The sequence below is a fragment of the Marmota flaviventris genome, chromosome 1 (assembly GCF_047511675.1).
Source record: "Marmota flaviventris isolate mMarFla1 chromosome 1, mMarFla1.hap1, whole genome shotgun sequence".
Taxonomy (NCBI): Eukaryota; Metazoa; Chordata; class Mammalia; order Rodentia; family Sciuridae; genus Marmota; species Marmota flaviventris.
Window position 1 is genome coordinate 207,220,265 of NC_092498.1, and position 24,331 is coordinate 207,244,595.

The 24,331-nt window shown below is 38.0% G+C and overlaps 1 protein-coding gene across 1 annotated transcript; it reads right to left on the reverse strand.

Annotated features, from left to right (window-relative positions):
• Positions 1 to 347: 347 nt before the first annotated feature.
• On the reverse strand, positions 348 to 24,331 carry LOC114090009 (zinc finger protein 709-like). The gene is made up of 4 exons (XM_027932021.3): positions 24,223 to 24,331; positions 15,530 to 15,656; positions 15,262 to 15,322; positions 348 to 14,222 (listed from the first exon to the last, which is right to left on the reverse strand). The coding sequence occupies exons 1-4, from the start codon at positions 24,223 to 24,225 to the stop codon at positions 12,029 to 12,031; spliced, it is 2,385 nt and encodes a 794-aa protein (XP_027787822.3). The 5' UTR covers positions 24,226 to 24,331; the 3' UTR covers positions 348 to 12,028.

The window sequence follows — 24,331 nt, forward strand, 5'->3', positions numbered from 1 at the left end:
AGAATTTCATTCTTCTCAATAGAACTATACCCACCCCAATAGTACTCAATTATTATCAATATATTTTGAGAACTGAGTGCGGTGGTGCACGCCTATAATCCCAATGGCTCAGGAGGGTGAGTAGAAGGATTGCAAATTCAGTCAGCCTCAGCAACTTAGTGAGGCCCTAAGCAATGTAGTGAGACCCTGTCTCAAAAAAATAAAGGGCTGGGGATGTGGTTTATTTTTTGAGCACCCCTGGGTTCAAGCCATGATACAAAACAAACAAAAAAAGTATATATATTTGAATTTTTCCAATAAAATTTAGAGAAAGTTAAAAAAATAGGAAAAATATATTAATCTACAAATTGTTTGAAAGAGTTAAGAAATTCTTTATAAAAAAATCTACAGAAATCTGAAGAAAATATATTATCAAAAAGTAAAAAAACCTAAAACGTAAAAATGTCATTTGTTTCCTGAAAATGTACACACACACACACACACTTACATAGTTCAAAATGAAAGAAGACTTACCATCCAGTTTGATTTAAAAAGACAGTTACCTATTAAACTCATATACTAATGCCTAATCAAAACTTGCAGAAGTATACCACCTCAAAGTTTATTTTCAAGAATAAAAATAGAAACACACAATATAGAGATCTACTTTTAAGAATGAATTACTGGAGCAGGCATGGTGGCACACACCTATAATCCTAGCAACTTGGGAGGTAGGAGAATTCCAAGTTCAAGACTAGCCTGAAACTTAAGCAGACCTCGTCTCAAAACAAAAGGTAAAAAGGCCTGGGGATATAGCTCAATGGTAAAGCATCCCTGGCTACAATCTCCAGTAGCAATATGCATCACACTTTTTTTTTTTTTTTTTCCCTTGCACTGGGGATTGAATCCAGGGGCAGTTTACAACTGAGCTACATCCCCAGAATTATTAATTAGTTTTTCAGAGAGGACCTTGAACTGGGGATCCTCATATCTCAGCTTCCTGAGTTGTTGGGCAATAGCAGTGAGCTGTAGGCTAATGCATGTGAGTATATGTGAGATAGGTTTGGCTCAGCTTTGAGGTTCACTAGGTGTATTAAATGCATTTGTTCACTTATGTGTTAACTTACCATGGGTTTATCAGAATGGAACCATATCAGTAGTTAATTTATATTTATGGAGAACACTGTAAAATACATTGTAGGAAATTACTATTTAGATAGTAAGTAAGAAAGGCAAAACCAGATCCTGAAACCTGGAGTCAAATTCATATTCCAGCCAATTATGACACATACTTCTGACAATGTGCCTGTAAAACTGGTGAAACAGAACATATTCTGAATCATGAAAAGGAGCAAAGTTTCCCTTTTCTCACTGAAGTGACTGGTACATCTCATGAATTAGGGTTCCCTTCACCCCATTATTGCTGCCTTCCAAGTCAGAAACTATTATGGTTACCAGACAGGAGTGCACTCAACCCTGCCAGTTCATCTAGTAGATGGAGATGCCTCACTACACTGAAAAGTCATCAGTCCCCCTAGAAAAACAGCAAATCCTGTCAGGAGGTCTAGGAGAATGCTCTTACTAATGAACCACATAAATAATCATTTGTGATGAAGAAAGTAATTACTGCAATTCAATACATTCTATATGACAAAGGTATATTCTGGCAGTCTCTGGCAAGAGTCCACTCACAATATCAAAATGTCTTTTTGGGTTTGTTGAGTGAAGGACAAATTATGATAAAAAGAAAAGCTATAAAACTATAACATATAAGCAGGAAGAATGAAAATTAGGTGGGAAAATAATCTTTAGTTTTATACACATGATAATGTATATTGACATGAAAGGAAATACAATTCACACACTTGATTTATCAGTGATTATGATGGGCTATTTACAGGTATTTTCTCAGTAAATAAAACATATTGTAAAGAAAAGAAAACACTCTAGCAGAGTTTTGTTATGACTACATTTTCTCCTTTTGTTAGTCTCTATTCATATCCTTATGACAAAGTTAATGTTGCAATCATTTCAAGGTAGCTTTATATTCAATAAATTTTTTGGGGGGATACTGAGGATTAAACTCAGGGGCACTCAATCACTGAGCCACATCGTCAGCCCTATTTTAGAGACTGAGCCTCACTGATTTGCTTAGTGCCTTACTGTTGCTGAGAGTGGCTTTGAACTTGCAATCCTCCTGCCTCAGCCTCCTGATCCCCTAGGATTACAGAAGTGTGCCATTGCCCCCGGCCTCAATAGTTTTTGTTATTACTCACAGAATTGACAAAAACAAAAATCCATAACAGGGAGGAAAACAATAAGCAAGTAATAAAAACAGTGAATCTGAATACTTTGGTTAACCTTCAAGTAAGTCTCTAACATAAGCAGAGAGTCAGTATGCTGGACATGATGGCACACATGTATAATCACAGTGAGCTGGGAGGCTGAGGAAGGAACATTACAAATTCCAAGCCAGTCTAGGCTGGTAATGTGGCTAAGTGAAAGGGGCTCCAGGTTTATTTCCCAGTACAGAAATAAACAAAACTAGAAAACAACAGCCTGGTGTAGTGGTGAATGCCAGTAATCCTAATTCTAAATATATTTATATGCAGTATCACATATATTTATATCAAACATATAAAGTAAGTATTAGTAGACCTAAAGTAAGAAATAATATCCAAAACCGTAACTGGGTGGCAGAGGCAGGATGATCACAAGCTTGAGGCCAGCCTTGGCCACTTAGCAAAACCCTGCCTCAAAATAAAATTATAAAAAGGGCTTGTGATATACTTCAGTGGTACGTGCCTCTGGGTTCAATCCCCAGTTCCACAAAATAAGTGAATAAAAAACTAGAGAACAAAGTACATAATTACCCTGAGGGCCCTGGATTTAATGCCTGGTACAAAACAAAACAAAACCAAACAAAACAAAACCTCGATAATTACCATAACAGTAAGATTGATATTCAATTAAAAGACAGAAAGAATGAATGGATTAAAAAATGCCCAATATGTTATATGAAACTCATTTAAACTGTAAGAAGACATAAGACTGAAAGTGAGGGGATGGAATAATATATTCCACCTCAGTAAGTGGAAGCCAAAAGAATGCAGCAGTGGCCAGACTAATTTCAGATAAACTTTAAATAAAAAGCAGTAAAGAGACAAAGGTATTAGATAATGACAAAGGTGTCAATTCAGAAAGGAAAAACAATTCTAAATATATTTATATGCACCCACTATCACATATATTTATATCAAACATATAAAGTATTAGTAGACTTAAAATAAGAAATAATATCCAATACCATAATATTTCCACACTGAACAGATCACCCACAGAAAATCAACAAAGAAAGAAAATTAGCCCTAAAACACTACAGAACCTTCGATTGACAACTGCTGAAAAATTTTTCTCAGTAGCATATGGAACACTCTACAGAATAAATGAGGTGAGAGGTCACAAAATAGTCACAACAAATTCTAAAAATGTAATATATTTAGTAAAGCTAGAAATCAGTAACAAAAAAGTAAAAACCTTTGAAAACTATACACACATGTGGAAATTAAATGACTTAACTTTTGAACAACCAATGTATTGAAGAAATTAAGAAGGAAATTTTAAGAATTCCACTGAAACAAATAAAAATGAAGACACAACATATCAACAACACAGATGTTTATAGCAGTCAATGCCCAAATAAAAAAATGGACAAGTATCTCAAATAATCAAGCTATTCCTGCATCTCAACCAGAAAAAGAACTAAACCCAAAATTAGTAGAAGGAAAGAAATAACAAATATCAGATCATAAATAAATCAAAGGGACACTAAATACAAAAAAGAAAAAAAAAAATCAATGAAACAAACAGATGGTTCTTCAAAAAGAAAAGACAAACCATTAGCTAGACTTAAGAAAAGGAGAAAACTCAAATAAAACTGAAGATGAAAAGGGAAACATTACAATTGATACCACAAAAATATAATACATCATTAGACACTGTTAAGCACTACTATATGCAAACAAAGTTAATAATCTAAAAGAAATTCCTGGACACAACACCTTGCCCAGACTCACTCTCAAAGAATTAGGAAAACCTGGAGCTGGGGTTGAGTATTTGCCTTGCATGTGTGAAGCACTGGGTTCGATCTCAGCACCATATAAAAGTAAATAAATAAAGGTATTGTGTCCATCTACAACTAAAAAAAAAAAAAAATTAAATTAAATTAAAAAAATAATAATTAGGAAAACATGAACTAACCAAAAAGCAAGTAGCAAGATTGATGGGGCTAAGGCTACAGCTCAGTAGTAGTAATACTAGCATAACATGAGCGAGGTCCTGAGTTCAATCCCCAGTACTTCAAAAAAATAAAAATAAAAAGGAACAAGAATCAAGCAGAGGTGGGGTGGGGAGTAAGAGCCTTCCATCAAACAGGTCAGGATCAGAGTGCTTCACTGTTAAATTTTATCAAATATTTAAAGGACTTTTACCAATTCTCCTTAAGTTATTCCAAAAAAATAAAAAATAAAAAAAGAAGAAATGGGAAGAATACTTCCAAAGACATTCTCTGAGGCCAGCTTTATTCTTCAGGTTGGTATCCATCTGTGTTGAACACAGATGCAAAATCCTCAACAAAATACCAGCACACTGAATTCAACAGCACATTAAAAAATTATTCACCATGATCACATTTTATTCATTGCAGGGATGAAAGGATGGTTCAATAAACACAAATCAATAAAGCTGATAGAGTAAGGGCTGTGGTTGTGGCTCGGGGTAGAGTGCTCGCCTAGCACGTCCGAGGCCCTGGGTTCAATCCTCAGCACCACATAAAAATAATAAAAAGGTATTGCATTCATCTACAACTAAAAATTAATATTAAATAAATAAAGCTGATACAGTACACCAACGGGACAAAAACCACATGGTCATCTCAACTGATGCAAAAAGGGTATGTGATTAAATTTAGCATTCCTTCATCATAAAAATACTGATCAAATTAAGCAGAAAGTAAGGTATCTCAACATAAAATCATTTACAATAAGCCAAGAGCTTTCATTATATTGAGTGGGGGAAGAGCTAAAGGCTTTCTAAGATACAAAACAGATCAAGGATGCCCAGTTTCACTTTTATGCAACATAACAGCAAGAAGTTCTAGCCAGAGACAAGGAAAGAAAAAGAAATAATGGGTGTTCAAATTAGAAAAATAAAACTGACACTGTCTACAGATGACATGATTATACATAGAAAATCCAAATCAACCAAAAGAAAAAAAAAAAGGTTATAGATTTTAAATGAATTGAGCAATAATACAGAATGAAAGTTCAACATAAAAAAAAACTTTGCTATATGCCAACAATGAATTATCTGAAATAAAAATTAAGAATACAATCTCATTTACAACAGCTAAAAGAAAAAAATATTTAGGAATGACTTTAAAAAAAAAGAGGGAAAAGAGCCTTAAAATTAAAAATTATAAAACACTGATGAAAGAGATTGAAGGGACACACACACACACACACACACAGGAAAATAACCTACATTCATGGATCAGAAGAATTGATATTGTTAAAAAGTCCATACTACCCACTGTGATTTACAAATTCAATACTATCCATATCAAAATATTTTTCACATATAAAAAAGAATTTTAATATTTTTATGGTACCCAGAAAAAAATCTATTAATAGCCAAAAGCATTTTGAGCAAAAAAGAATACAGCAGGAGGCAGTTAGCTACCTGACTTTAAAACATACTAGAGAAAGCTGTTGTAATTAAAACAGCATGGCAGAAGCACACAAGAGACACATTTATCAATGCAACAATATGTATTAGAAAAAGGCTGTCTTTCAACATGTTAATGAAAAAACTTAATTTTCAGATGCAGAGTGACGATATAGATGTTTGTCACTTTCTCTCACCAATCATAAACATCGACTCCAAATGGCTTTAAGACCTAACCATAAGAATTGCAACTACGAAATGAAAATGCAGGGGAAATGCTTCATGACTCTGGAGTGCACATATTTTTTGGATAAAACCCAGAAGCCTTGAAATGAAAGCAAAAATAGACAAATGAGATTACCTGAAGTTAAAAGTTTCTGCACAACAAAGGAAACACGAATCACAGAATACTCAACCAACATAATGTGTGAAAATATTTGCAACACACAAAAACTCAACAGGAAAAAAACAACCCAATTCAAAAGTTGTCATTACATCTAAATAGTTCTCAAAAGATGACATGGAAGTGGCCAACAGGTACATGGAAAAATGCTCAACATCACTAGTCATCACAGAAATGCAAATCAAAACCACAGTGAGATTATTAGCTCAAGCCAGTAAGAATGGCTAAGATGTAAAAGGCACACGAAAACAAGTGCTGACAAGAATGTGGAGAAATGACTGGGCATGGTGGTGCACCACTGCTGAGGCTGAGGGAAGGCTGAAATTCAGGGCCAGCTTCATCAACTTAGCAAGGCCCATAACTCAGCAAGACCTTCTCAAAACAAAAAGGGCTTAGCTCAGTGGTAGAGCACTCCCAAGTACCTGTCCCTCACCCCCAAATGTGGAGAAACAAGATCCTTGCAAACTTTTGGTGGGAAAGTAAATTAGTACAGCCATTATGGAAAAGAGGATGGAGGTGTTTCAAAGAATTAAAAACAGAACCTATGTACCAGCATCCCACTACTGCCTCTATATCCAAATGAAATTAAACCAGAATTTGGAAGAGACATCTCTATTCCCATATTCATCATAGCACTATTCACAATAGCAAAGTTACAGAAGCAATTTAAGAGTCCATCAACTGGTAAATGGATAAAATAAATGTGGTACATACTTGCATGCTGGGTACAGTGGTGCATGCCTATAATCCCAGTGACTCAAAAAAGTTGAGGTACGAGGATCGTAAGTTCAAAACTAGCCTCAGTGATTTACAGAGACACTACCTTAAAATAAAAAATAAAAAGGGCTGGGGATGTGGCCCAGTGATTAAGTGCCCCTAGGTTCAACCCTTGGTACTTAAAAAAAAAAAAAAAAGGTACCTATTTGCAATGGCAGACTATTCACCCATTAAAGGAATGAAATCAGGGCTGAATACGCAGCTCAGTGGAAGAGCACTTGCCTAACATGCAAGAGGCCCTAGGGAAGTAAGGAAGAATTAAAAAAAAAAAAAAAAAAAAGAGATAGAAATCCTGTCATTTGCAACAACATGTATGGAAATGGAGATTTTGACACTATGTGAAATAAGCCAGACACAGACAAGTATCACATGATCTCACTCATATGTGTATTCTAAAAAAGCTGATTTCATAGAAGATGACATTTAAGTGCAGATTACCAAACACTGGTGAAAGATGTGGTGTATGGGGAAAGGTTGATCAATGGGCGGTAAGTTAAAATTACATATAATCAGAAGCTCTGAAGTACTACTGCAGAATGGTAACTATAGGTATGTATTATACATACTAAAAATCTAGAAGACTTTTGAAAGGTTCCACTGCAAAGATATAAAAAAGGCTTACAGGGAAAAAATATTTCAATATTTATCCTGGCTTAAATATCACACAGTGTATATATTGTATGGGATAGTACATTATCCCATTCTTATGTATTATGGTTTTGTACTCCAGCTAAGATTTTTAAAAGCAAATACAAACAAAAAATATATATAATTTTTGAAAGAAATGAAAAACAAATTAAAAAAAAAGTCCTGAAAACGCTTAAGTTTCTTCCCATGGCGTAGTGAAACCAAGGGAATGAGTCATTCTAACCAAGTTTTTCACATGTATGTAATTCTAAAAAGTTTAACTCTCTTACTTCTGTTTGACTTCAATTCTCTGGTCTTACATGGAACTAAAAAATACTTATTTTGGTAATCAAAACTAAACATAGGTTCTTTCTGTGTCTTTTCATCTCTGCTAAATAATTCTTTTGGGAGGGGGAGTACTGGAGATTGAACCCAGGGGCATTAACCATTGAGCCACACACCCAGCCCTTTTTTAAAATATATTTTATTCAGAGACAGGGTCTTACTGAGTTGCTTAGGCCCTTGCTAAATTGCTGAGGCTGATTTTGAAATCATGATCCTCCTCTCTCAGCCTCCCAAACTGCTGGGATAACAGGTGTGCACGACCATGCCTGGCTCTGCTAATTCTAATACATGTCCAAACAAATAGATGTCCTGTATACACTAAGGAAAAGATGAAATGTGAAATAAAGCATATAAACCAGGAAAGTTACAAAACAGAACAGTCCTAGTCTTTGCTTACTTCTGCTTTTCTTTCTTTTTAAAAATATTTTTAGTTGTAGTCGGACACAACACATTTTATCTATCAATCCATCTATCTATTTATTTATGTGGTGCTGAGGAACGAGCCCAGTGCCTCACACGGGCTAGATAAGTGCTCTACGACCTAGCTACAACCCCAGCCCTTACTTCTGCTTTTTAACTCTTCCATGGTCCCAATAAAATGTCTTTTAGTCACCAAAGCATGGTCAAATCTGGTCATCTGATTTTGCATGGCTCTTGAGCTATAATGGTCTTCACAGATGGTATATTTGATAGGTAAACTTTAAATTTTAACTAAACTTAGAATTTTAACAGTTAAGGAAATTTACCCCTGAAAAGAACTTTGTTCTTTTCATTAGTAGACCTGTATCCAAAAAAATTATACTCAATTATTATCATCACTACATTTTGAATTTTGTCACAAAATTGTGTGGAAATATAAAAATGGGGAAAAAGGACATTTCTTAAAGTTGTTTGAGACACTGAGAAAAGTATTTAAAAAAAAAAAAAAAAACAATGTACAAGAAATAATTTTTTGGTAGATGGGAATGGGAAAGACAGTGGGATAAATCAGACTTAACTCTCCCAAGGTTCACATGAATACACTACCAGTGTAACTCCACATCATACACAACCACAAGAATGGGAAGTTATACTCCATGTATGTATAGTATGTAAAAATACATTCTACTGTCATGTATACCTAAAAAACAAATTTAAAAAAAAATTGTGTTTGAAGAAAATCTACATCAAAAAGTGAATACAAAATCTATGTAAAAAGTCCTTTGTCTCCCCAAAACCAAATGTGTATGTACATACATATATGTATGTGTGTGTATGTATATATATATATATGTACTTATATATGTATGTATGTATAAAGGGGTAAAAACTTGTCACGTGACTATTAGGAAAACCCCAACAATGAAATCTAATTTTCCCATTGGTCCATTAAAAACAATTATTTAAAAACTACACGGAGCCAGGTGTGGTGGCACATGCCTGTAATCTCAGCAGCTCACAAGGCTGAGGCAGGAGAATCAAGAGTTCAAAGCCAGCCTTAGCAACTCCCGAGGTGCTAAGCAACTCAGAGAGATCATGTCTCTAAATAAAATACAAAATAGGGCTGGGTTGTAACTCTGTGGTAAAGCGCTTACCTGGCATGTGTGAGGCACTGGGTGTGATTCTCAGCATCACAAATAAATAAATAAATAAAGGTCCATCAAAAAGCGAAAAAAATAATTACATAAAAATTAAGTCCTCTGACATTAGAAATATACTTCAATTTGCCTATGAGTCCAACATGATTCAAAATAAAAGGAGAAAAACCCCATTACCTGGTTTGAATTTAAATTCATCCACCACTGCCTAACAAAACAAAGTATGTCACCACAACTTTATACTTTCATGAGTAAAAATTAGACACACACAGGGTGGAGATACATTAAGAATGAGCCACTGGAGCCCTTTCCTTTCACCTGCACCACACTGGGGATGGCCAGGGCCTTCTGTGGTCTTCCCAATTTGCCTGGGGTTTCCAAAGATGGGCATTTTTTGCAGCAGCCTGGGAGTTAAGGACTGTGTGTGAGAGTGTAGCCTGGGTTAGGCGGGCTGTCAGGGCTTGGACTGGGAAAGCACATGCTCGTGAAACAGGAGACAACCTCCTGGCCTAGGCTCCTGCCCGCAAGCCATATGTTCACCAATGGAAGATGAACCCCATCCATGTGATGTTCTCAGATGTCTGAAGAAATCACTGTCTAAAAAGTACCTAAGGTACTTAACTCCCTGAGAAACATTTACTCAGGTCACTCAGAACCGCCTACTCTTCTTCAGCTGGGCTTAGCAGCTCCAATTACCATCTCCTTCAAGACAGAAAATGCTCTGCCTCATCACACTGCAATTAACCCACTTTGTTCACATCCAATCCTCATGTGGAAGGATGCACAGCTCAGCTAGAGGCATAGTGCCACAGAAGGCTCTCCACTTGCACCAGTGCAGGAGCTGGAGAGAAGAAATTGCAGGAGTGTCAGTTTCTCTCAGGGCTCCAGGACCTCGTTCTTCAAGAGGAACAACATGGCCATACAGGTTTCCCATGGCAGCGGGCACTGTGCCAGTGGGGTCTGTGTCAAAACTGAGGATTTTGCAGCTTCCTCTTACCACAATGGTACAAGAGTGTAGAGATGGCAGCTATGATCGCACCGGATTCTGGCCTTCCAGGATCACACCAAAGGCAGTCCCACAGATGCCAGGATAATGAGGATGAATACACCTTCACCATGTCCAGCAGTGCCCTGTGTTGGGATAGTAAGGATCTCCTAGTGGATGATCTGGATGTTCTGGCCACTCTGTTCTCAACCTGCCAGATCCCTAAGACATTCACACTAGAAAAGAACCACAACAGCATGGTACTGGTCACTCCCCAGAACTCAGCCATGGCTCCCCCATGCTAGTCCCACAATCCAAGCCAGGCAGAAACACCTCAGTGGAGCCAACCTAATGGAGCCACCCTAAGCAGAGATCTGTAGTCAGTGGAAATGGCAGACTGGTTTGTTACTGCAACCATCTCCATTTGCAGCATCTTTCCTGCAGTTGACAGCAGGAACTTTACCCAAGTCAGTGTGGGCCCAAGCTAAAGCTAAAATAATAAGTAGTAGTTCAGGAGCCTCACATTTTGCTGACCCTCATCACCTGGGCCAAGGGAGACTTCAACCTTGTGGTAACTGACACTCAGGATGCAGACCTCTTCTACCCAGTCCTCAGCAGGTCCTTGTAGAAGTCCACCCTCCTAAGGGGGGACAGACTCTGGGTACAGAGTCCTTAGGTTTAATTATGGTTCAAATCAGAATGCTTTACTCACTAACAAATCAAACCAAAGATTTTTAAAAGAATTTACATCAGGCCAAAATGGAGCCAAGCCTAGGTGGGCAGACTACTAAAACAAAATCAGAAATTCAGGATATATTCTAAACTTGAATCTCTTTGGTTGAAGTCTCAATGTCTACTTGAAGTATCTAAATTCCTGTGTCACTCATTTTCCACTGAGAGCATTCCAATTCTGTGTATCACCACTTCTGCCTGATGAAAGAGAACAATATCAATTCCTTTATGTTTGCATCCTGCCTCACAAAAGCTTTTTCTTATCCATCCTGTTGTTTAAGAGTTTGGTGAAACAAAACCTCACTTCTATTTCATGTGAGGCCCAAGGAAGTTAATAGAATTATTGGGTCCTGCAGTCATCAGAGGCAGAGATGACTCAGACTGGAGTCCCAGGGCTGGTTCTTTTATCCCTCCAAAAGCAAGCACTCCCCTGAGGCTTTGGAACTGAGGGTGGCAGAAATATTTATAAAATATGTCCATGCCCTTCACAGCTTGCATTCATTTGGAAAAATAAACACTACATGTAAAAGACAAGATGCTCCCCTCTCCCCAAAAAACCACTGATGAGCACAATCAATTCATGACAAGTACATTTCCTTCAGGTGGTGCATTTTCTGAAGCATTCTACTCAAAATTATTTTGCATCAAGGTCTTCACAGTAATCACACCTTTAGAATTCCAGTCCAGAGGCCTTTTTAGAGGACAGTGAAACTTTTTCTGTTAAATGACAACTTTCTTGTATTTTTCACATTCACAGCCTTTTTGTTCAGTGCAAATACTTACACATGGGTCAACTGAAGGCTTTTGCACATCTCTTCTATGTTCATTTATATGTATATACTGAACAAAATGACTGCGGGCATCCCCACATACTTAACATTAATACAAGTTCTCTCCACTGTTCACATTTGACAGAAAGTTTAAGAAAGAAGTCTTACCACAGTCTTTGGTCAGGGCTACTTTCCCTTGAGTTCTTTCATCTATGAGAACATAGTTGGACTGAACGAAAGCTTTCCCACACTGCTTGTATACATGGGATTTTTCTCCAGTATGTGTTTTTTCATGTATTTTAATATAACTAGAAGAACTAAAGGCTTTTCCACATTGCTTACATACATAGGGTTTCTCTCCAGTGTGAGTTCTTTGATGTCTGAGAACGTGACTGGATCGACTGAATGCTTTTCCACACTCCTTGCATATATAGGGTTTCTCTCCAGTATGAGTTCTTTCACGTCTTTTAATGTAACGGGAAGAACTAAAGGCTTTTCTATACTCCTTGCGTATAGCAGATTTCTCTCTAGTGTGAGTTCTTTCATGATTTTGAAGGGAAAAGGAAGAACTAAAGGCTTTCCCACATTGCATGCAAACATAGGGCTTCTCTCCAGTGTGAGTTCTTTCATGTTTTCGAAAGGAACTAGAGTAACTAAAAGCTTTCCCACACTGTTTACAGACATAGGGTTTTAGCCCACTGTGAATTTTTGCATGGTCTCGAAAGGAACCAGAATAACCAAAGGATTTTCCACATTGCTGACATACATAGGGTTTTTCTCCAGTGTGAGTTCTTTCGTGTAATTTAAGGGAACTGAAACAACTGAATGCTTTTCCACATTGTTCACAGGCATATGGTTTTTCTCCAGTGTGAATTCTTTCATGTAATTTAAGGGAACTGAAACAAGTGAATGCTTTTCCACATTGTTCACATATATAAGGTTTCTCTCCAGTATGAGTTCTTTTATGCCTGTGACAGGAACTAGAGTCACTGAAAGCTTTTCCACACTGCTTACAAACATAGGGTTTCTCTCCAGTGTGAGTTCTTTGATGTCTGATGATATGACTGGTTTGACTGAATGCTTTTCCACATTCCTTACATATATAGGATTTTTCTCCATTGTGTATGCCTTCACATATTTTAATGTAACAGAAAGAACTAAAGGTTCTTCCAAACTCCTTGCATACAGAGGGCTTCTCTCTAGTATGAGTTTTTTCATGATATTTAAGGGAAAAAGAATAACTAAAGGCTCTACCACAATGCATACATACATATGGTTTCTCTCCGTTGTGAGTTCTTCCATGGGTTCGAAAGGAACTCGAATAACTAAAGGCTTTCCCACACTGCTTACATACATAGGGCTTCTGTCCAGTATGAATTGTTTCATGTAATTTAAGGGAACTGAGACAACTGAGTGATTTTCCACACTGTTCACATACATAGGGCTTCTCTCCAGTGTGACTTCTTTCATGTACTTTAAGGGTACTGAAACAACTGAATGCTTTTCCACATGGTTCACATACATAGGGTTTCTCTCCAGTGTGAGTTCTTTTATGTCTATAAAAGGAACTAGAGTCACTGAAGGCTTTCCCACAATCTATACATACATAGGGTTTTTCTCCAGTGTGAGTTCTTCCATGTTTTCTGAGGGAACAGGGAAAATGAAAGGCTTTCCCACACTGCTCACATACATAAGGTTTCTGTCCATTGTGAGTTTGTTCATGTCTTCGCAGGTGACTCAAAGAAAAGAAGGCTTTTTCACATTGCTTACACCCATGGGGTTTCTTTCCATTGTGATTTTGCTCATGTCTTCCCAAACTACTGAAACAACTAAAGGTTTTACCACATTGCTGACATCCATAGGGTTTTCTGCCACTGTGAACCCTTTCATGGTATCGAAGAGTACTGTGATTATTGAAGGCTATACCACACGGTGTACATATATATGGTTTCTCTCCAGTGTCAATCCTTTCATGTATTGGAAGGGAACCAGGACAAGTTAAGATTGTCCCACATTGCTTATGTTCATGTTGTTCCACTCCCATTTGAGTCTTTCCATGCTCCTGCAAGCACTGGTAATAAACAACAGACTTCTCATATTGCTGATATTCATATGGTTTATGTCCAGTTTGAGATCTGAAAAGCACATTTGGTGATGAATCGTCAATGAGGACTTCTCCACACACAAAGCTTTCACCTGGTTTTGCGCCAGGAAGAGTTGTATTGTTCTCAATATAATGTGGAGTTTGGCTGAAGATGTCTCCATGTTCACTACCTTCACAGGGTGTCCCTAATACTTGACTTCTGGAAAAAAATGAGAAGTATATCATTAAGCTTTTGTTTCTTTATGGCTTATAAGGAAAAGCATTGATTTTATGTCCTTAATTTTTGAACATGAAATGATACCACGCAGAGCTGGGTTTGTGGCTCAGAGGCAGAGTACTCGTCTAGCATGCGCGAGGCCCTGGGTTCGATCCTCAGCACCAAATAAAAATAAATAAAGATATTGTGTCCAACTAAAAACAATACATATATATATTTTTTAAAAATGATACCATGCACTATGGTATGGGTCAATCACAAATATCATCGAAGTAGGGTTAGTGCGGTTTTGCTTTTTTTTTTTGTACTAGGGATTCAACCCAGGAACTCTTTACCAGAGCTACATCCCCAGCCCTTTTTAATTTTTTATTTTGAGACAGGGTCTTACTAAGTTGCTTAGGGCCTCACTAAAATTCTGAGACTGGCGTTGAAACTGTGATCCTATTGACACAGCCTCCCTAGTTGTTGGGATGATAGGTGTGTGCCACCCTACCAGGGAAAATAGTGATGTTATAATGCAAAAATCTTAATACTGTTCCTAAATAAACTATTTGGCCAATACTGAATATAATATCACAATTAAATATGGTTCATTACTCCTTATGTGAAATGATGGGGATCAAAAGCATCTGGATTTTGAAACATTTGCAAATAAAGAAATATCCAGGGAGTTAGCTCAAACACAAAATTTACTTTAATATCATAAACACCTTGTACCTAAACTCAAAGGAAATTTAATACAACATTTTTGATACTTTTGTGCATGGAACAAAGTCTCTCTAGGTGGATCCATCAGAAGAGTATCACATATGACAATATGAGAGCCTGATATGTTTCTAATGCTGGAACATTTTGAATTTCTGATTTTCTGATTAACAATACTAACCTGAATAAAAGTCAAGGAAAATTTCCTCAAATCAAATCAATTTAAAGCTGTGTTTATTTGCATTGTTTGTTTTTTAAAATTACTTGTCATTACTACATTCTTGAGCAACATTGCTTTCTCCTAAATATAGATTACCTTAGATTTTTCCCAGGATTTTTGTATGCATCTTCATTGGTCTGGCTGTCTCTTTCTTTTCCTAAAATGTAAACCCAGTAAATCAGTATGAATTAGTAAACACTATAGAAACCTTATTACATTCTAGTTAGGTTCATCGTGTATTGTGACCACACCTAGTCTAACAACTAAATATTTCTTTTACATATTCCATATCATGTAGTAGCCCTCATAAGGAAGAAACACTTTATTTCTGATAAAATAATTAAGAGAATGATGTCATCCTTACCTAGAGAGGCCAGACACCTGAAGGTTTCCTGCATCACATCTTGGTAGAGCTTCTTCTGGGAGGGATCCAGCAAAGCCCACTCATCCACGGTGAAGTTCACTGCCACATCCTCAAAGGTCACCAACTCCTAAATTATCCCACATATATTTCCAAGAGGAAGGGTAAGACTCAGTACCAGAGATGGGAAATCATTTCATTAAAATTTGACATGATGTTGTATTCCTCAAAATTCACTTCATATCACCACTCTCTAATTCCCTATCCACACTCATCTCCTCTCACACAACAATTCTGATACTAGTCTGGAACTTAACAGCATGATAGGAACACACATTGTGCTCCTGGGTCACACCAATATCTTATTATGCAGTGGGTTTGTAATACCTCTCAGAACAAAATCTTGAGTGCACCCAAGACAGTAAGCACCACCTGTCCAGATACTGCATATACTTTTTTAAAATATATATATTTTTTGTTGTCAATGAACCTTTATTTATTTATTTATTTTAGTTGGACACAATACCTTTATTTATTTATTTTTATGTGGTGCTGAGGATCGATCCCAGGGCCTTGCACATGCTAGGTGAGCACTCTACCGCTGAGCCACAACCTCAGCCCTGGACCTTTATTTTTTTTTCTTTCATTTATATGCAGTGCTGAGAATCACATGCTAGGCAAGCGCTCTACCACTAAGCCACAACCCCAGCCCACTGCATATTCTTATATATGCCTGAGAGAAATTTGAGAGTATATGCCAACAATGTGTTCTCATTCATAATCTGTTGTACCTCTGAATGTTTTCAATATTCAGAATGGTCATCAGCCCTCCAAGTACATTCTGGATGAAGAATCCCTAAGGAGTTGGTCTGACAGGTACAATTTACACCACCTGTCACAACTTGCTTGTTAGTACAATACCAGAGGATGTGTTCTAGTCCCTAAGAGACAACCTTTGGAAGCTTGTACATTGTTTCTTACAAAACAACCTTAAACACTAAATAAGCCTCACAGGGGCTGGGGATGTGGCTCAAGCGGTAGTGCGCTCACCTGGCATGTGGGAGGCGCTGGGTTCGATCCTCAGCACCACATTAAAAAAAAAAAAAAATAGAGATGTATCCACCGAAAACTAAAAAAATAAATATTAAAAAAATTCTCTCAAAAAAAAAAAAAAAAACTAAATAAGCCTCATGAAGAATAATTCACTATGCTAACGGAAAACACTTTTTATTGGACAATGTCCAAGAACAACTGAAATACAAGAAATGATAGTACATGAATATAGAGTTCAATGTCTTCAAGATGTCTCACACACATTAATAAAATTCTTAATTCCCAAAGCTCACTTTTTATACATTAACTAGTCAGCAAAAACCACTTTCCTCAATTTAGTAGGTATAATCAATGCCCAACAATCATTGGAACTAGAAATTAATTTAAAATTAATTCAAAATCATTGGAATTAGAAATTAATAGCTTACCTAAAATACATAAAAGATTTTCCTACTACACTATTCAGGATACTACATTTATCACAGATTAACAGATTACAGAATATTAATTTATGATAGCCCAGACTGAATACAAGAGTGGCAGAAATCACAATCTCAATACATGAGACAGGGAGAAACTGGTGTCTACTTGAATTTTATACAGTATTCCCGTCTATGTCATGGATGATAATCAAATTATAAAACGAAATGGGAAAGTTAAAACTTGAATTCTTTGAGAAGTCAGTAACAAATATATTTTGGATGAAATAATAATTACATAAAAAGAGATAAGCCAGCAAGGCATGGTGGTGCACACCTGTAATCCCAGTGACTCAGGAGGCTGAGGCAGGAGAATAACAAGGTCAAGACCAGCTTTAGCAACTTAGCAAGGTCCTAAGCAACTTAGCAAGCCCTTGAATCAAAATAAAAAGGGCTAGGGATGTGGCTCAGTGGTAAAGTGCCCCTGTGTTCAATCCCTGGTACAAAAAAAAAAAAAAAGGGATGGAGTTGTAGCTCAGCAAGCGAGTTCAATTCTAGCACCACATAAAAACAAATAAAGGCATTGAGTCAATCTACAACTAAAAAGAAAAAAAAAATTAAAGAGAGAAGAGAGATAAGCCACTAAAAATGGATTGGGAATTTTAGTATATGAATATTAAGGGAAGTAAAAGGCAAGGAAGGAACACATGAACAAAGAAGGATCAAAATCATGAAACTTAGGAAGAAGAAACCACATATTAAAACAAAAAGCAGATTTGGCTGAGGAAGTAGCTTGACATAGTGGCCACTGGAACTGATGAGGAAATAATTTGCCCCCCCTCCTGATACTAGCATGTGAGAAACATTGAGGCAAGTGAAGGACACATAATACCTTTTTCTGTGATTCCTTTAATAATCACTTATGGAAAGTTCCAAGGAGACAATGCTAAAATAATTGCTGAGTGAAAAACCACACTTGCTAAAAGATAGGAAAAATAGCCAAAGGATCAGGATAGTAGATACCTTTGGGGCAAGACAGGAAAAGATCAGTCAGAGGACCACATGGAGACAATCCAAGTTATAAATCTTCTTTCCCCCTTTTTCCTCAAGTTATTAATCATAACGAGGATTCCCAGTTTAGATTGTATTATTAAATCTTACCAAATTTTTTATTCTTTTTCTTCTTCTTCTTCTTTTGTACTGGGGATTGAACCCAGGGGTTCTTTACTACTGAGCTCTATCCCTAGCTCTTTTTATTTTGAGACTAGGTTTCCTGAAGTTGCTTAGTCTGGACTTGAACTTATGATCCTTTTCCCTTACCCTGTCCAGCATGCCTGGCTATTCACTGTTTTTAAACGTACTTCATGATGATTTATTTAAACAAAAAATTAAATTTGAGCCAGGTATTGTGGCACACATCTGTAATCTCTAGTGATTCGAAAGACTGAGACAAGAGGATCATAAGTTCAAAGCCACCCTCAGCAACTTAGTGAGACCCTGTCTTAAAAAAAAAAAAAAAAGGCAAAAAAAGCTGGGGATGGAACTCAGTGGTAAAGCACCCTCGGTTAAATCCTAGAACCCTCCCCTCTACACACAAAAATTAAATTTAGGAAAGACATATTTATTTATATGTTTTTCTTCCTTGCAACATGGCAACATGAGTCAAGATTTATACACTGGGCAGCAACAGAGAAGCACAGGTCTAACGCAACAAAATCCCTTCAAAGCCAGGAAGCAGAGGTCCAGTATATGTTGGCCATCAGGTAGGAGACCAGGTTAGCAAATCAAAGCAAGAAAAGACAGACACAGAAAGTGGTTATAGCTTTGGTTAGTTTTAGAGGTGTGGTTCTGATGTTGACATTGATGAGGAGAAAGAATACAAAACCAAAGGACAGCCAAAGTCTCACTATTCATATAATTGAGGGCATAGGGAGAGTAGGATAAGCATCTCAAACAAGTAGCAAGTGCCTTAAGAGAGGGAAGAAATGAGTCCGGCCTGGGAGTTTTATACGTTATTAACACAGAAGTTTTGATGAGAATTCACTCCAGTTACAAGGACATAGGTATGGGTGGTTTCAGGCTCCTGGCAATGCAAAGTAGAGCAGTGCCAGGCTTTTGATCACCTTATCTTGATGTGGGGCACAAAGGGAAGAAGGAGTGTTAAAGGTTAAATACTGAATTTGAATCAAATATCTAAAAATGGAGTCACATAGAAAGACACGGTGGCACATACCTATGATACCAGCAGCTTGGGAGGCTGTGGCAGGAGGATCAGAAGTTCCAGGATAGCCCTCGGAACTTAGTGAGATACCCGTCTTAAAATAAAAATAATGAGCTGGGCATGGTGGTGCAAGTCCGTAATCCCAGTGGCTCGGGAGGCTGAGGCAGGAGAATCACAAGTTCAAAGCTAGCCCCAACAACTTATCAAGGCCCTAAGCAACTCAGTGAGACCCTGTTGGCTGGGGATGTGCCTCAGTGGTTAAGTGCCCCCGAGTTCAATCCTCAGTACCAAAAAAAAGTTATTTTCAGGGAAATGGATGAAACCTGAGAACATTATGTTAAGTGAAACAGGTCAAACTCAAAAGGTGTGATAGCTAGAGAGGAAAAAAGAAAAGATCAGTGGGATCTCATGAAAAGTGAAGGGAGATCAGTAGAATACAGAAAAGGTACTAGGGAGGGGAAGGAGGAAGGGAGAAAAAGGGGAAGTACTGGGGAATGATAGTGACCCAATTATATGGTCATATTGTAGGCACGTACCAAACAAATACCACCACTATGTATGACGACAAAGCACCATTAAAAAATTTGGAGCCAGGTGCAGAAGCACACACCTGTAATCCCAGTGACTTGGGAGGCTGAGGCAGAAGGATCATAAGTTGGACACCAGCCTTAATAACTTAGCAAGGACCTAAGCAATTTAGTGAGATCTTGTCTCAAAATAAAAAAAATAAAAAGAGCTGGAATGTGGCTCAGTAGTAAAATACACATGGGTTCAATTCCCAGAACCAAAACAAAATACCCCCCAAAGCTGGCTCTTGGAAAAATCATCAAAATTGATAAGTCTTAATTAGCCTTAGTTAGATACACAAATAACTAACCTTGGTAACAAAAGTGGTACATTCCACCTAATTCCTTGGATATTAAGTGAACCATTAACAAATATTCTAAACAATTATATGTCCATAAACGTAATAAAATGAATCAACTCCTGGATAGAAATAATCTACACAACTCACAGAAGTGATAAACAATATACATAAGAGACTATACAGCCAGGCACAGTGGCACACACCAGTAATCCCAGTGATAAGGAGTCTGAGGCATCAGGATCTCAACTTCAAGGCCAGCCTTAGTGATTTAGCAAGACAATGTCTCAAAATAAAAATAAATAAATAAAAAGAGCTGGAAATGCAGCTCAGTTGTAGAATATCCTGGGTTGCATCCCCAGTATAGCAAATTATAGAGTATATTACAGAAACTGAAAGAGTATAAAACATAATCATACAAAAAAGACCAGGTCCACATGTTCTCACTGGTTTATTCCATCTAACATGTAATCATAATATGACACCAATCATCTACAAACTTTTTCAGGAAATAGAAGAGGTAGTAACACTACTTCATGCTTTGAGGCCCATACTGCCACGATATCAAAATTAGAGACATTACAATAAACAAAAACCACAGGAAAATATTTCTTTTTTTTTTTTTTTAATATTTATTGTTTAGTTAGTTTTCGGCGGACACAACATTTTTATTTGTATGTGGTGCCTGAGGATCGAACCCAGCGCTGCGCGCATGCCAGGAGAGCGCGCTACTGCTTGAGCCACATCCCCAGCCCAAACCACAGGAAAATATTTCTAACAAACACAGAAAAGAGTAAATCCCATTAAGGCATAAACAGAAATATGTACCACAACCAACTGTGAATTCTAAGTATGGAAACCTAATAGAAGATTTATAAATAAATTCATGTAATCCATCACATTTACAAGCTAAATATCAAAACTCCTAAAATCACATTGACACATAGAAAACACCAGGCAAGAAAAGAAAGCTCTGAGATTGAAAATAAAACTGTCTTTGTTCATAGGTGAAATTGTCTATGTAGGAAAAAAAAAACAAAAAAATCAAAATCAAGCACCTCTGGAATTAATAAGGGATTGTAGCAAGTTTCCATGATAGTTGCTAAATATACAAATATACATTTTATTTCATATCAACTATATAATTGGATCAGAAATTTTTTTAAAAAAAATCACAAAACTGTTTATACAGCACAAAGAGAGAAAAGAGGTGGGTAGAAGATCACCTAGGAAAAAATCTCAAAAAGATACAATCCCACAGTGATGCTCTTTAATACCAAAATATAAATAAATTAGAGCATTGCAAATGTTAGCAAGCCTTTCAATAAACAAAAAACATGAAAGGTCAGAAGATCATAAATTTATACAGACACAATTTCCTATTCAATTTCAATTTGTCCATAATTTACAAAAAGGTTTCCCACTCTGTTAAAAAAAAAAAAGATATATTAGCACTAGAGGACAAAATAAACATTGTTGAAAACATCAAAAAATAAACCTGAAAGGGCTAGGGTTGTGGCTCAGCGGTAGAGAGCTTGCCTAGCATGTGAGGCCCTGGGTTCGATCCTCAGTACCACATTAAAAAAATAAAATAAAGGTATTGTGTCCAACTACAACTAAAAAATAAATATTAATAAATAAATAAAATAAACCTGAAATAACCAAGTTCCAGAAGCAGTGAGAACCAAGGGAACTATCATCACACCAGCAATAGATGAAGGAAAAGATACAACAACAAAAGAGAAATCTCATAGTGCTGGGCATGGTGTCACAAGCCTGCAATTCCAGTAGCTTGGGAGGCTGAGACAGGAGGATGTCCCAAAGCCAGTCTCTAAACAAAATAAAAAAATAGGGATGGGGATGTGACCCAGTGGTCAAGTGTCCCTGAGTTAAATCCCTGGTAATCTCCTCCCCCTAAAAAAAAAAAAAAAAAATCTCATAATGATAAATAGATGGTAACCAATAAGGAAGGTTCAAAAAATACATCCTCTAGTCACCTAAGGATGCCAAGCTACATGAGATCAGGGAAACACATTGGAAGTGATTACGGTCTGTTTATTCCCCTGCATAGTGATTCCATGTACCTTTATAAACTTAATTCCTATAAACAAGTAATTCATGTCAATAATTCTCTTTCTCACATCTCCTTAAATCCATCCATTCAGGTCAAGAAAGCTGGCATCTTATGTTCAATAAAATTCTTAAATGTGTAAGTCAACTGCCCTTTTTTTTTTTTTAAAGTACTGGGGACTGAATCCACTGGTGCACTACCATTCAGCTCCATTCTCAGTCCTTTCTAGATTTTACTTTGAGACTGGCCTGAAACCATGCATGATTCTCTGGCTTCAACACCCTGAGTTGCAGGGATTGCAGGTATACACCAACATACCACTGCTATTTTGTAAAAACGGGATTCTACACAGGAAACAAAAGGGAAGCAGCTCAGGGCAGCAGTCTGCTTCACCCACAGTTCATAAGGGGATCTAAACTCAGAAGGCAAACACATTCTTAAGCCTACAGAATTCTGTCACTGCGCAGATGAAGCCCAGGCATCCACTGTCAGAGAGTGAGTGAGGGAAACATGAACATTCAGGAAATTGAATACTGGAACCTCCATATACCCTGCTTTTCACTTTTCCAAGTCATGGAAAGGCTCCCTCACACACAGGTTCAATTCTTGCGAGCATTCACTCAGTCATTTGAAGGTTCTGATCTGTGCTCTTTTCTAACATTTCTGACACTAAATCTGTGTTTACTGAATGCTAACCAATTCAATACCAACTGGGCATCAAACAATTAAATTCTGATACCACCAAGACTTAATACGGTCCCTGCAAATTCAGGGCTCTGTCCCAGTATACTGACCCCAGTGCAGATGTGAACACAAAGCAAGTGTTTGCTTGTGTGGTCAATAGTCCCCATTTTGAAGCCAGAAGGGTGGTACCGAGTCAACTCCTGAGCACAAATTCAGGTACTGTCTAAAAGAGGATGAGGATAAGCACCCAGAGATACTCCTATTGTTCAGGAAATTCCAGGGTTTTAGGTTTTCTGTGCCACAATCAGGGACAAAGACCTGTTTTTAAAAATTCTTCTATACATCAAAATGAAATATGAAATTCTCCAGTAGGCAGAACCCAAAGTTTTCTTTCTCTGACTGGTCCTCACTGACACAAATTACACTCTGACAAGAACAACTATGTAGATGCAAAAACAGCTGAAGAGATTGAATTTCATGTAACTGCTGAAATCCTGGAAACCAGTCGTGATTAAAGAAATCCCCTGTATAATGCTTTGTACTCTGGGGAAGCAGCCTAGTTCAAACAACACTATACTCCTTCCACTTACCTGATGTCCCTTTACCTTACCTATGACAAAGCCAGACACAGTTTCCAAATTCTCACTTTTTGCCTCAAAAATTGCCAGCTCAAGTGATTAATAGAAACAAAACCGTTAGGCAAACTTTCCTTGGTGGTTTCTCCTTCCTCCAAGCCTGGGATCCTTGACTCACCCTCAACCTGAGCCAGCACAAAATCTCTTTATTGTCACTCTAAGAACAGGAGCTTACGTTGCCATCTCCATCTTCCCCTCCAACCTAGTTTCTACTCCCATCTTCTTCCCCCAAGGAAAAAAGTCCCTTTTCTACTTATCCACTGAGATGCTCCGAACCTTATAGTTGGGGCTTCGCCCTACTGCAATGCTCCTTTCAAATGAAGTCAGGTCCTCCTTTAATCAGCGTTTCCTTTTTAAAAACAACGTCTGGAACCGTCTATAACAATGACACGGGGGAAACTCCCCTCCCAGCCAGTCCGCGGGACGCCCTCGCCACCGAGCTTAGCAACGTGGGGAGTCCCAGGAGACGTGGGGGTTCCCGCCGGGTCCCCGACCCCAGCCGTCACCGCACAGCCTGGGGAGACGCGCCTGCGCCCGGCAGAGGGCTCAGGACCAGGTAAAGGTGCCGCGCAGGGCCGAGCGAACGCCGGTCCCCGCGGCCGGCCCCGCCCCGCGGAACAGAAGGGACCAGCGGACCGAGGGCCGAGCGCGGTTCCAGGCACCTACGGAGCGGAGCGGGTTTCGCTGGGTCCCCGCCCCAGCCAGGCCCTGTGCCCACGTCCGGGACGCCTGGGCCCCGCACACTCACCATCTCCTTGCTTCTGGGTGTCCTGCTGTCCGCCTCACGGCTGCCCAAGTCAAAGGAGGTCACAAGGCCAAACAGGAAGAGCAACCTCGGGAGCCCACAGAGTCTCAAA

What these genes read in the sequence shown, in the direction of transcription:
- LOC114090009 (XM_027932021.3), bottom strand. An exon ending in CAGGTGTCTGGCCTCTCTAG is followed by an intron (nt 15,323 to 15,529) that starts GTAAGGATGACA and finishes TTTACATTTTAG; the next exon opens with GAAAAGAAAGAGACAGCCAG. An exon ending in AATCCTGGGAAAAATCTAAG is followed by an intron (nt 14,223 to 15,261) that starts GTAATCTATATT and finishes ATTTTTTTCCAG; the next exon opens with AAGTCAAGTATTAGGGACAC.